We start from the raw sequence: 13,858 nt of genomic DNA, 5'->3' as shown, positions 1-13,858 counted from the left end.
TTCACCGTACGGTCTGACAATATCGCTCCCATTTGTAACAATAAACTGCTACAGATTTTATCAGAGTGCCTTGATAATCTACAAATAAAACAAAAGGTGGGAACGTTCTCATACTTGAAGTTTATCCAATCCCACTTCTCTCTAGCTTTTCTCACCTTCATTCTTCATTTTAAGGGTTTAAAACATCGATTGTAACTCTAACTCGGAGGCAGTCCCTCCAAAAACCAACAAAATTAGAAGAACACGAACTTACTTACGTGCCAATGTAGTTACCAACCTCTATGATAATCCTCTCAGTCATGAACCCTGTCTTGAGATCATAAACTTGAACCCATAAATCCATTTTATTCAAATCCACGCTACGAGGGTTATCACCTTCCTTCGTTCGAGCCATTATCAGAGCTCTCATGTTAAACGACCATGGACAACCTTCCATTACTCTTTTAACATCAACCTCGTGATAGAACTGGAAAAGAAAAAGATTGGCTTCTAGATCCTTGATGTAAACACCCAACCCTGGTCTCCAAAGAGCCGACAATGTTTGTTGCATGGCCTGGAAATCTACGTGGCCTTCCGAGATGAAATGAGCGACCACATGACAAAGTATATCTTTATATATATTTTAAAAGATTTTATTCTCATATTTATAATATTATAATATTAATTGGATATTATTAATTAGAGTTTAATATTTTATGACAGAAAATAAAGAATTTCCAGCTTTAGATGTATTGGGCTTATTTGGACTTATATCATAAGAAAATTCGGATTTATTGGTTGCACGCGCTTACATCACTCTTTAGGCCGTAACTTGAGTTCTAGACATCAGAATTGGGATATCTTACAGCCCATGTGAAGCTAACAAAATAATCTACAATTTAGAAGTGGTCCAACATCAAGATTCTAACAGGAGAAGCCCAAAATAAGGCCTGTAAAATAGACTTCGAATTTTACATTAGAATCAAATTTATTTTGGGAAAATATTTATATTTTCTTGGAAAGCATTAAAACTCGTTTATATTAGGTTTTAGAGATGGTATACAGAACGTATTGTAGAATATAATAGAGATATTTTCTAACTCTTGAGAGAAGGGATAGAAGCAGGTTGAAAGTAAAGTTGGGACAAGGTTCAAAGTGATTCGTCCAGATTTCAAAGAAATTTTTCAAGTTATATTCTTTGTACTTAAATTCTTAGCTCATGGTTTGTGATATTAATACATGTTTGATTTATTATATCATGAGTAGTTAATCCCTTTATTCAAGAGCTGGGTAGTTGATGAGGATGAAGGAATGAATTGTTCTGTTTGTTTATTTATATTGTGATTTTCTTGTGATTGTTAATTTGTCATTGATGACTTAACACAATTAAGGGAGTCGCGAACCTTTGATTGTATCCATAGTGAATCGGGAGAGGATTGGTAATTCTAATATATGATATGATAGACACTGTTTAAGTATTAAATCGGGAGATTGATATAAGAATAGTGAAACTGATAAACCTTGGTTTTCAATAGTCTATAATTGTATTTTGTATGATCATGGGAGTGGCGTTCAAAGGATAGTTGTAGGCACTATTATCTACCTTGGGAGATAATTTTATAAACATTAGAAGGATTGTGTTTAACAAAACAAGAACACAAATTGGACATTTATTATAGCCATTGAAAAACCCTTACTCTTAGATTGTTTTCTCTCAAATATATTATATATTTTTTAGTTATTTTTTAGTTTAATTAGTTGATAATCACACAACACAAATTTTTCTCCACACTTCTTAACTGTAAGAAATAAAAGACTCGAGGTTGCTGTTGTTATCAGTCCTTCCCTGCAAACGATACTCTTAAAATACACTTAAACACCACACAAAGTTTGGCATCAAACCCAAAAGAATAATTGTTGACTTCCACCGGTTCCTCCGCCTCCAAAGAGTCCTCCTTCTTCATCATCCTCCAATGAAATATTGTTCATAGAAGCATTTGTGTAATTCATAATGGAGTGATACTAATGATTGAAATGAATAAAAGATATGACCGATGGTTTATAAATTGACGTGAGACTAAAACGATGACAAGAGACTTTCAAACCATGTCTGATTACAAGACGGGGATTATAATGCATGGTATTATATTTAATCAAATATAGTGCAATGCACATAATTAAGTAAATATATATAGTTATAAATAGAGGAAAAATTGAAGTTCACACAATATGTAAATAACTAAAAGGAAAAGATAGTGAACCATAACAATGAGTAGGGTCATTTTAAGCATCAACCATTCATTGGAGAGCTCAAGTATGTGAGGTTAGGCGTGAAAAAGATATGGATAAAGTTTTTGCCGACTTGCATGTCTTCGATTACAATATAAACTAAGCCAGTGCCACAGATCAAGAACCAGCGGTTCTCCTAAGCAGATTTCCCGCCGCCAATGAATGCCTAATGAGGTCCCACTCACCCAATCCTAAAAACCAAATCTTCTGACACACACATTTGTTACTGCACCTCATCTCTCTCTTTTATGAAAAACACATAGGAGATACTGTTCCTTGTATTGATATACTTTGTTTTCTTAAAAAGAAAAATGGTAATCTGAAACTCAGTCTTCAGTGTTGTTAGCTGAATACTAATTTTCAAGAAAAACTCAATGGCAGATCAACAAGTTAAGAAGTTAACTGGCATAGTCAAGTGGTTCAGCGGGCAAAAGGGCTTTGGGTTTATTGCTCCGGATGATGGTGGTGATGATCTTTTTGTTCACCAGACAGAAATCAGAACTGAAGGGTTTCGAACTCTTCGAGAAGGTAAGCGAGTTGAGTTCCTCGTTAATTCTAGCGAAGATGGCAGGAGCAAGGCTGCTGATGTAGTCGCTTTACCCGGAGCAGGAGGAGGTCGTGGTGGTGTTAGAGGAGGCGGTGGTAGGAGGGGGTACGGTAGAGGTTATCGTGAACGCGGCGGTGGTAGTAGCCAGAGAAATGCAGGAAGGGGAGTAGAGTGCCATAACTGTGGGCAAGTAGGTCACTTTGCAAGGAACTGTTATGGAGTTGGAGATGGTGTGAGTACTAAAAATGCAGAGTACAGCGGTCCAGGTGATGGTGGTGGAAATCGAAGCTATGGGGGTCGTCGTGGTAGTAGGGGTGGCAGGGAAAGAGGTAGGACGGAGAGTGGTGGTGCACGACTATGCTACAGTTGTGGCAAGGAAGGGCACTTTGCAAGAGATTGTGTTGAGGAACAAAAATGAGGTTTTCAGCTGATAACCTTGGAGGTTGATTAAATTGCATTTATTATTGCAAAGAGATTCTAATTTTTGGTACTTTAATTTTATCAAGTTGTAATTGGTTTTTTACGTTCATTTCTTCCCTTTAATCTGTAATGTTCTCTTTTTATTCATTAACTCATAGTAACACAAAACACTTCATTATAATCGGTTGTATCGGTTGTATTTCACTTTGAGGTGCATTCTGTCTTCAGCAGCACTGTACATGAATCGTGAAGCAGTTACTCTAAAATCTCAAGATGTTAGAAAACAACTCTTTCCAGAATCTTATATTATTCTAACACCCCTTCACTGTCACTACCCCTCACTCGAAAACCCATTTATGGGTCGAAGAATGGATCACGGGCGCTCATCTCTTTTGGACACCCCCTCACTAACATTCCCCCTCACTCGAAAACCCATTTATGGGTCGAAGAGTGGATCACGGGTGCCCATCTCTTTGGGACATAAATTTGCCTTTCGTGTCCGTCATAAGTTGTGAGAAATATTTGGGGTATAAATTTGCTTTTCGTGTCCCTCATAAGTTGTGAGAAATATTGGGGGTGACAAGGATCGAACCTGAACTCTGATACCAAGTCAAGAAACCAGTTACTCTAAAATCTCAAGGTATTAGAGAATGACTCTTTCCAGGATGTTATATTATTCTAACATATGCCCCCTCTCACTTGTAAAATATGGTTCCAAGCCAGGCATACACATTGATACACCCTCTGTTCCTAGAAGCAGAGTTGAGATTTGCTTATAGATACTGCTGCGTGCGGTTTCTTTTTACTTGAGAAAATTAGTATACTCTATTTCTATGATGCTCAATATGTATTATTACTAATTAGGATTTAGGAGCACTCATATCTATGCTTTCTATGCCGAGCAATGCTACGTACTCTGAAATAGATCCCAAATTTATTCCTAGATGACACATGGCGGCGTCTTTTTATTTGTGGACTCATATGTATGCATGAGATATCCATTTTCATTTAAGGGAGATTGCCCAATAATATAATGACACCTCATCATTTGGGAACCAGAACGCTTTCGGTAACTCAACCATTTCTCTTCTATGAGATGTAAATTTTTATACCCTTGTAAGAAATAAAATTAGACAAAAGATGAGTCAGTTGAAATTGATGGCTGTACGGTGGCCTTTCATTCTACTTGTGTTTCTCGTGACTACATATATCAGCTGTACCTTATCAAATCAGTAACCAGAAATTGTTGGGTTCTGCTATCAGCTAATAAGGATGTTTTAACAAGACTAAACAGGATACATTTGGTCGGTAATTTACCAAGGAACGGAGATATCCATTGACGTTTTGATGATAGTGTTAAAGAAAGTAACTATAAATAGTACATCAGCCTAGTAGGTTACAGAGAGGGACTTACCCTGGACATTGGTATATGCCGCAGTGGTGATGATGGGGTCAAATTATAGACAACTACTTCACAAGCCTGTTCTAAAAAAAACCTGGCAAACAGATTGGATTGTCCCAACTTTAATTCTAGTTCACTAGCCCATGATTCTAATACGAATTGTTATGAAAGATTCGTTTGTTGCAACTCAAAGGATAAAATCACAGTTCACATATGGTGTCTTGTTATATTTTAAAATCACAGTTCACGATTCAGAATTACAATTGCAATATTCCAAGAAAACAGTTTTTTAACACAGTTCAAGAACTCATCCAACTACGATTATTGTTTATTGTTCGACATGTATATCCATATAACACCACATATACATTTTTGGGTCTACATCAATTGACATCTGTCACATGTAGTAGACAACTACATTAAAAAATGCTCGGACATATAAAACAGGGCAAACAGTAGTTTTCCCCTATTCTGTAGAAATACTTATTCCATAATCTAAATGGATGACTGGATTCATAGTCGAGCATGTCTCCCTGTTGCATTTCTTATCATAACGAAGGAGATGGCGGCAAAAGTCCTAAGACTTTATGAAGGACCTAGCCTGGAGAGGAGCAATGTAGTAACAACTAAAAAGGGTAACCAATGGCTTACAATAAGACTTAAAGGCTTATTATTTATCTTAAATGTTAACAAAGTTCAAGTAACCGTGTTGTTTTTAGCATAATGTTAAGTTCCTATATAAGAAATTATGTGGGCTTAAATCATTCATTAAGTACTCTGTAAGGGATAACCTCTATATCTGACAGATTGCCCCTGCTGAATGTTGATAGCGATGAAATTGTGGAGCCAGGGTGGGTAAAGCACACTTACGATCTTCACTCTTTACCAGGATTTTACAAGATCAAACTGGAGCTTTGGATATAGAAAGATAGACATTTTTTATACGCTCAAGCCATTTCAAGCATAAACATGTAATAAGATCTAGTATGCTTTACACCGTTAGAGGGAAAAGGCTGGAGGTTAAACAGAGAAGTCAGAGAGATTCAACTTGGAAATTCTGTCAGGATTATAGAACAATAATAGTTGGTAGGGAGTCTAATGATTGTAAATATAATCTAAGTTTCACAGATCCCTTGGGTTAGAGGAAATAAAAAAAATTCCATAACTATCTATTGCTTATGTAGTACTCCACAAGATAAATTTGGACAGAAGAGTTTGTTATGTCCAAAAATTGGCATAAATAATATTCAGATTTGAGATTAATAAAATAGGTAAAATTGAAGAATAAACGCCTAAAATTGAGGAACCGATAAGATTATCTTTTCATAAAAGGAAAGAGGGCACGTCCTATGTATAAGCAGGACGCGCCTTATGGTGAAAATGGTTGATGGAAAGTTGCAGTTGTCTATGCATGGGAGGCGCGCCCTCAAACATAGTGAGGAGGCGCGCCCAATTACTGAAGAAAGGGTGAGGAATTCCTTGATTGAATTCTTTCCTATAGTGAGCCTTAGGGCGCGCCCTGGATGAGTAGAAAAATATTGGGAAGACTTCAACATGATTACTTGGCCAAGTTCTTTGGAAGATTCATGGAAGATGGTGATTATTATACTAACCTATTTGATGCAGGTACTCTATCGAAGAACTCTTTCCTGTAGCATATCTACAGGAAAGGCGGTGTCCGTGGTCAGAGACCTCCAGGGGTATGCCTGATGATTGAAGACCTCCTCCTGTAGTCAATGGGTGTCCTCATTGGGGATGTGGGGTGAAATCTGGTGTGTGCTTTGGGAGCTCTGTCTCTGTAGTCAACGGGTGTCCTCGTTGGGAGACTTTGGAGTATCCTGCACTTTGCACCCAAAAGCTTGGGATCACTTGTCATGTAATCTAGTAGAGGCTCCTTATCAGGGGACAAGGATGCGTCCAATATTTGGGGTGAACCACGGCTATACCTGTGTCCGCGGACTAGAGAAACAGCTGGGAGCGGAGGGTTATCCTAGGCCAGGGAGATGCCTTATCCGTGAAGTCTCGAAGCCGCGGACGAGCCTTGGGACTTTGTGGTTGGGCCTCATCGGCGGACATTCATAAAGCTAGTAGAAGACGGTTTCCAGTGGGTTTCCTACTAGGCCTCGGGACAAGAAATCTAAGCTCGTTAGGCTTCTTGTTCGCCAAGAACTACATGGGCTTGATTCCCTATCAATAGGGATACTTAGGCAAATTGTAAGGGGTTAGAAGCGAGAGCGCATAGGAGCCACCATTAACCCTAAGCAATCTCAGCCACCAATAACCACCACCACCAAATACTGTTTATCTTTTCCAATGAATACTGTTCATCGGATCCACCGATTACTGTTCACATTTCCGACGAAGAACCGCCATCACAGATTTTGTTTCCGGCTACGAACCTCAGAATTTGTTGCTCCCAAATTCCTCTGTCAACAAATTGGCGCTAGAAGGAGGAGCTAATCAAGATCTGCATCTAGGAGGAAGGATGAAAGTTAATCGTGATGGCAGGGACTCTAGAGGAAGGCGAGCCTCGCGGGGGTCGAACAATGAAACTCTAGAGGAAAATAAATTTGTCAGGGACGGCAGGATCCGAACAATCTACGAGGGAGATCCTGGGATGGAATGTAGCAACCGAGCCTTGGCGAGATATGCTAGGGAAGCCCGGTTCAGACCTCTCATGGACATTCATAGGGTGGAATCTCGACCGCCCAAAGTATTTAAGAGCGAGTCCATGGATATTACCTTCAGAGAAGCAGATGCCCAATGGGTGCATCACCCCCAAAATGATGCGCTGGTTCATCCAGATTGGAACCAAAAACATCCATAGGGCCTTCGTGGACAATGGAAGCTCGACAAACATCCTCTACTACAGCACCTTTAGGAAGATGGGGCTACCTAATCGGGATATGCCAGGGGAAGATTTGTGTGTCTATGGCTTCTTTGGCGCAAGAGTTAAAGTTATGGGATCAATTTGGTTGCCATATACTTTGGGGAAAAGCCCGTTGTCCATAACAAAGATGCTCGAGTTCAAGGTCCTGAATCAGGGGTCGTCCCACAACGTGCTGTTGGGACGGCCTTTTCTTCGGGAGATGAGGGTTATTACTTCAATCCATCACCTTACCATCAAGTTTCCAACACCAAATGGTGTGGGGAGTATAAAGGGCTCTCAGTATGACTCTCGGGAGTGCTACAGGCAAGCTATGAGAGGCTTTAGAAAGGACTCCCACGCCGAAGATGCATCAGACAATGATCGAGAAAAGAGCATCGAGCAACCGATCGAGGAAATCCGAGTCCATTATTATGTCGAGCAAGAAGACGATCGCCCCTCTGAACTGCCTCCAACAATGTTGTTCTTGGAATACACAATCAGAATTGAAATGTTAGAAGAAGAGGAATCCTCAAATACCATAGTCTAAGCAGATTTCAATGGGGAACGACTAGAAGGAAGATTTGACGTCTTGCAAAGTCTCGGACAGGATGAGCATAAGGTAGATGCCCCTCTCCCTGAGGGCGCGCCCTTGCCCTTGAAAAGTATAAAGGAAGTTGATGCCCCTGCGATGCAGGGCACACCTTCTAAAGAAGTCGATGCTCCTCCTAAAGGGGATGTGCCTTCTCTACAAAACCACGAAAATCATGATGCGCTTGACCTAGATCCACGGATAACAATGCCAACGGAGAAGAAGGGACCATTAAAGGATACACCTAAAATCCCTGTCGACGAAAAATATTCAAGTAAGGTTTTGAGAATTGGATCTCAGTTGGTACCAAGGTTAAAAGAGGGTCTTTCGATATTTCTCTTGGAAAACCTTGATGTATTTGAATGGAACCATTCTGACATGGTGAGAATCGACCCAGAGGTAATTTGCCACCGTTTGAATATCGATCCCAAGTATAAAGGGGTTCGACAAAAGCGCAGGGCCGTAAGAGGAGAGAAGGCTATAGCCTTAGCGGAAGAAGTGGATAGGCTCTTGGACGTCGGACTAATTCGGGAGTCCTTCTACCCGGAATGGTTGACCAATCCAATGTTAGTAAAAAAGCCCAACGGCAAATGGAGAACATGTGTGGATTTCACCGATCTGAATAAAGCGTGCCCGAATGATAGCTTTTCTTTACCAAGAATTGACCAGCTGGTCGATGCCACGACGGGGCATGCCTTGCTCAGCTTCATGGATGCGTACTCCGGATATAATCAAATTCCCATGTATGGGCCTGACCAGGAACACACCTCTTTTATTACTCATAGGGGGCTCTATTGCTACATTGGAATACCATTTGGTCTGCTCAACGCTTATCAAAGATTGGTAAATAAAATGTTTAAGAGGCAGATTGGAAAAACGATGGAGGTATGTTGGATTTTTAACATAGCGGGGGCATGGCAAAACCCTTTTACACATACAAAATCCAAATAAAAGCATATAAATCGTGAATAAAAATTTGAGGGATCGAATCTAACCTTTTAAAATAATTCGGAGACAACGATCAGAGATCCTTAGCAGTTGCTCCTCAAGTGTGAAGCACTCCACCGGTATCCACCAAGAAAACGATGTTAAGGAGGAGGAAGAAGGTGGAGAGAATTGGGTTTTCCAAACTTTTTGGGTTTTCGGGTTCGATGGGGTTAGAATAAAATAGGGTCTATAATAGTGTATTTATAGGCAAAATTTTCAACTGAAATTTTCCCATAAATAATATTATTATTATCCCATTTATTATTCTCATTAATAATTAAAACACCTTTTAATTATTAATCCTTTTTCTAAACACTTTAGAAATAATTCTCTCTCTTGATTTAATTTCCAAAAATTAAATCCTTAATTAATAATATTAAGAACTTTTCTTAATTAATTTATAATCAATTAAATCTCATTTAATCAATTATTAAATTTGCCGATTAATTATTTATTTCATAAATAAATAATTATTAGCCATTATTAATTAATTCCTCCACCATTAAATCATTCTCTTTTTATGGTGTGACCCTGTAGGTTCAATATTAAGCTGGTAGTAGAAATAAATAATAATAAAACTATTTTATCATTATTTATATAAATTCTCTAATTTATTAAATATGATTAATTAATTAATCACATTTATTCTACATCGTGAGGGATACTTCTCAGCATATCGCGACTATCCGGATATTATGAATTCACTGCTTAGAATACCAAGAACCTATTCAGTGAATAGTTACCATACAATAAACTCCTTCTACCCTACAATGTCCCGATTAAATACAAAGCATGGATCTCGTGTCAAGCCTATCTAATTTAATCACTTGCTTACCATTTACTATGCGTAGTTCTATGCAAATTAGAAACTCCTTTCTAATTTCATTCACTCTGGCTAGAGATTCCTGAACTAGCATAAGTGGATCAGCCTTGAACATTTGCTTCCTTCACTAGAAGGGGTAGATCCTTTATTGATCATACACTATCTTCGTGTACAAATTCCTATACCCAGAAGAGCCCTAATAATTGTCCCTGGAGACTAAGAACTAAACCAAAGCATAGTTCAGTATACACAAGATGACTATGATGACCTCAAGTCTAAGGATACTTGTACAACTATCACTATGTGAACAACTGCTGACACGTGAGTGAACTCCATCAGTTGTTCAGCTGTGCGAGTCATGTTCAGTGAACTTATTCTATAATAAGCACCTACATACTAGCTATAGTGTCACCACACAAATGTCTATGAGAACAGACATCCTTCATAATAAAGCAAGCATAGTATGTACCGATCTTTGCGGATTATTAATTACCAGTTAGTAATCCTATGACCAGGAACTATTTAAGTTTAGAGTTATCATCTTTTTAGGTCTCACTATTATGATCTCATCATAATCCATAAAAAGCTTTACTCTAAACTATGGTATATCTTATTTAAACACTTAAATAGATAAAGCCCGTAATAAAAACAAAACAAGTCTTTTAATAATATCAATGAAATCAAAACAGATTACATAAAGAGGTATTCCTAAATCCTAATTCATGATTGGACTTAGGACGTATTCCTTTCAATCTCCCACTTATACTAAAGCCAATCACTCTGGTATCTAATACCCATCTAGTCTTTATGACGATCAAAGTGACTTTCAGAAAGTAGCTTTGTGAGTGGGTCTGCTATGTTGTTATGTGTGTCAACTCTAATTCAATACAATACAAGAAATGTTACCGCGCTCCCACTAACCCTTTTGTAGACGCATGGTTCATCTTCGTTTTTGATAAAATCAAACTCTTTGATTGTCTCATCAAAACGAATGTTCCATCTTTCGAGAAGCTTGCTTTAAACCATATATGGTTCGCAACAGCTTACACACTAGTTTTTCATTTCTCTTGAAAAGAAAACCATCTGGCTAATTGCCAGATCTCATAGTCGTAGTAAGTAGCATTCGCAAGTAAAATCCGAACTGATTTTAACAGGGCTACAGGTAAAAGGTTTCATCAAAGTCAATCCATTGCCTTTGTTTGAATTCTTTTACCACAAGCCTGGCCTTAAAGGTCTCCACCTAGCCATCTGCTCTAATCATTCTTTTGTATCCCGTATACATAGATTTCTTTCCGGATTTCATGGCACTATGCCATTTCTCTGAGTCAACACTACTCATAGCCTCATTATAGGTCACAGGGTCGTCATCATCAATGATCGACAACTCATTGTCATTTTCAATGACAAGGCCATAATACCTCTCAGGTTGGCGAGACACTCTCCCTGATCTATGAATGGGCTGTTCCACAAAAGGTTGTTCAGTCAGAATAGGTGTTTCCACTTGATCTGTAGTAGTTTGTGCTTCTTGAATTTCATCAAGTTTAATTTTGCTCTCACTGTTTCCTTCAAGGACAAACTCCTTTTCCAAGAAGGTAGCATATCTGGAAACAAACACCCGATGATCGGTGTAAAAGTAATACCCTAAAGTCTCTTTAGGATATCCCAAAAAATTACATTTTACGGATCGATATTCCAGCTTATCTGGGTCAACTTTCTTGACATAAGCTAGACATCCCCAAATCTTAACGTGTTTAAGACTCGATTTCCTTACTTTCCATATCTCATACGGAGTTTGAGGAACAGATTTGGAAGGCATCTTATTCAGTAAATATGCTGAGGTTTCCAATGCATAACCCCATAGGAATACTGGAAGATTTGCATAGCTCATCATGGACCGAACTATCTAACAAAGTTCGATTTCTCCTTTCAGATACCAATCTGGAGGAGTCCACTAGGAGACTATACCATTTATTTTGAGATAATCTAGAAACACTCCATTAAAGTATTCACCACCTCGATCTGATCGAAGAGTTATAATACTATGTTTGGTTGTTTCTCCACTTCATACTTATATTCTTTGAACTTTTCAAAGGCCTCAGACTTGTGTTTCATTAAACACATATCCGAATCCAGATCTATCATCTATGAAAGTAATGAAGTATGAAAATCCACCCGTGGCTTGCGTAGACATTGGTCCACATACATTTGTGTGTACCATTCCTAGCAAATTTGCAGCCCTCTCTCCATGTCTACTAAATGGAGACTGCAATGCCACTATAAAGTGAGATTTTCATCATCCCTTTTCTTTTATTAGTTTGTTCAATCTGAAGTAAATTATGTCACATATATACAGACCATTATTTAAAGTACCACGTCCATAAAGAATATTATCTCTAAGAATAGAACATTCATTATTCTCAATAATAAATGAAAATCCATCCAAGTCTAACATGGGAATAATATTCCTCACAATCGAGGGAACAAAATAACAATTATTTCAAACAATAGTCGTGCCCGTAGGCCTATGTAAATGAAATGATTCTACATCTTCAGCAGCAACTCTTGCTCCATTTCCCATCAGTAGAATCACCTCCTCTTCCTCAAGAGTCCTACTTCTCCTTGGTCCCTGCAACAATTATAGATATGAGAACCACAGGCGGTATCTAATACCCAAGTAGAAATTTGATTTAATGACATATTCACTTCTATCATGAACATACCTGAATCAGAAGCGGTAGTCTCACTACCCTTCTTCTTCTTCAATTCTGCAAGGTAAACCTTGCAGTTCCTCTTCCAGTGCCCCACCTTGTTACAGTGAAAGCAAACAACTTTGCTCTTGGGGTCTTCAGCTTTTGGTGGAACCGGCATTTTCTCACCTACTTTCTTCTTCTTGGAAGAGTTCCTCTTCCTTTTCTTAGGATTGGAACCTTCACCAATTAGAAGAACAGAACTCTTCTTAGGGGAAAAATTCGATTCCGCAGTCTTCAGCATGTTGTGGAGTTCAGGAAGGCTGACATCCAACTTATTCATGTGAAAGTTCACAACAAACTGCGAGAACGAACTCGGAAGCGATTGCAAGACCAAGTCTTGGCTCAGCTCCCCATCCATGGCAAAACCAAGTTGTCCAAGACGTTCAATCAAATTGATCATCTTAAGTACATGGTCATTCACAGATGATCCCTCAGACATCCTACACCCGAACAGCTCCTTCGATATCTCATATCGAGCTGTCCTCCCTACCATATCATACAACTCTTGTAGATGCATGAGGATAGTGTGAGCATCCATATGCTCATGTTGCTTCTATAGCTCAATGTTCATGGAAGCTAGCATGATGCATTGAGCAACATTTGCATCATCTATCCACTTACGATACACAACATGTTCATCATTATGTGCATCACTAGCAGGTTCAGTAGGCTTAGGTGAGTCAATCACGTATTCCAGCCTCTCAATCCTGAGAACAATTCTCAAGTTTCGAAGCCAGTCAGCATAATTAGGACCAGTCAATTTGTGAGCATCTAGTATGCTCCTAAGTGATAGTGCAGAAGATATAATGTACAAAGTAAATCTGTAAATGATAAACACATAACAATACTTAGAAAATATTCGATTTCATTTCAAAACACTATATGAATCGGGTTTTTATTCATAAGTGGCTCCCACTAGTTTTCCTAATTTATTCAACCCCCTACATGAAAAATTAAGCATTCATAATGCTAGTGGGAATAGGGATCCTACATTCCATTACACAACCCTGGATGTGGCATGAAACGTCATGTAATGTTCAATAGGCAGACAACTCTTGTCAATTACATCTAATGTTATTCCCTAATCAAACTTTAGCCTCTTGAATAATTGAGTCACGGCTGTGGCACGACAAACTCAATATTCTAAGTCAAGTCTAACCCAACATTCCGTACAATTGAATCAGTCCCCAAAGGCCCACGGCT

General features: G+C 38.6%; 1 protein-coding gene across 1 annotated transcript; it reads left to right on the top strand.

The window, feature by feature from the left end:
• The first annotated feature begins 2,343 nt into the window (after window positions 1–2,343).
• Window positions 2,344–3,416, top strand: LOC141720340 (cold shock protein 2-like). The gene has a single exon (XM_074522698.1). The coding sequence runs from the start codon at window positions 2,643–2,645 to the stop codon at window positions 3,231–3,233; it is 591 nt and encodes a 196-aa protein (XP_074378799.1). The 5' UTR covers window positions 2,344–2,642; the 3' UTR covers window positions 3,234–3,416.
• Window positions 3,417–13,858: the final 10,442 nt, after the last annotated feature.

Source organism: Apium graveolens, chromosome 4, assembly GCF_009905375.1.
Source record: "Apium graveolens cultivar Ventura chromosome 4, ASM990537v1, whole genome shotgun sequence".
NCBI classification, from domain to species: Eukaryota; Viridiplantae; Streptophyta; class Magnoliopsida; order Apiales; family Apiaceae; genus Apium; species Apium graveolens.
Note: the sequence above shows the minus strand (reverse complement) of the source record. Positions and strands in the feature narration are given on the sequence as shown.

What these genes read in the sequence shown, in the direction of transcription:
- LOC141720340 (XM_074522698.1), top strand. Translation starts at nt 2,643, where the DNA reads ATGGCAGATCAACAAGTTAAGAAGTTAACTGGCATAGTCAAGTGGTTC.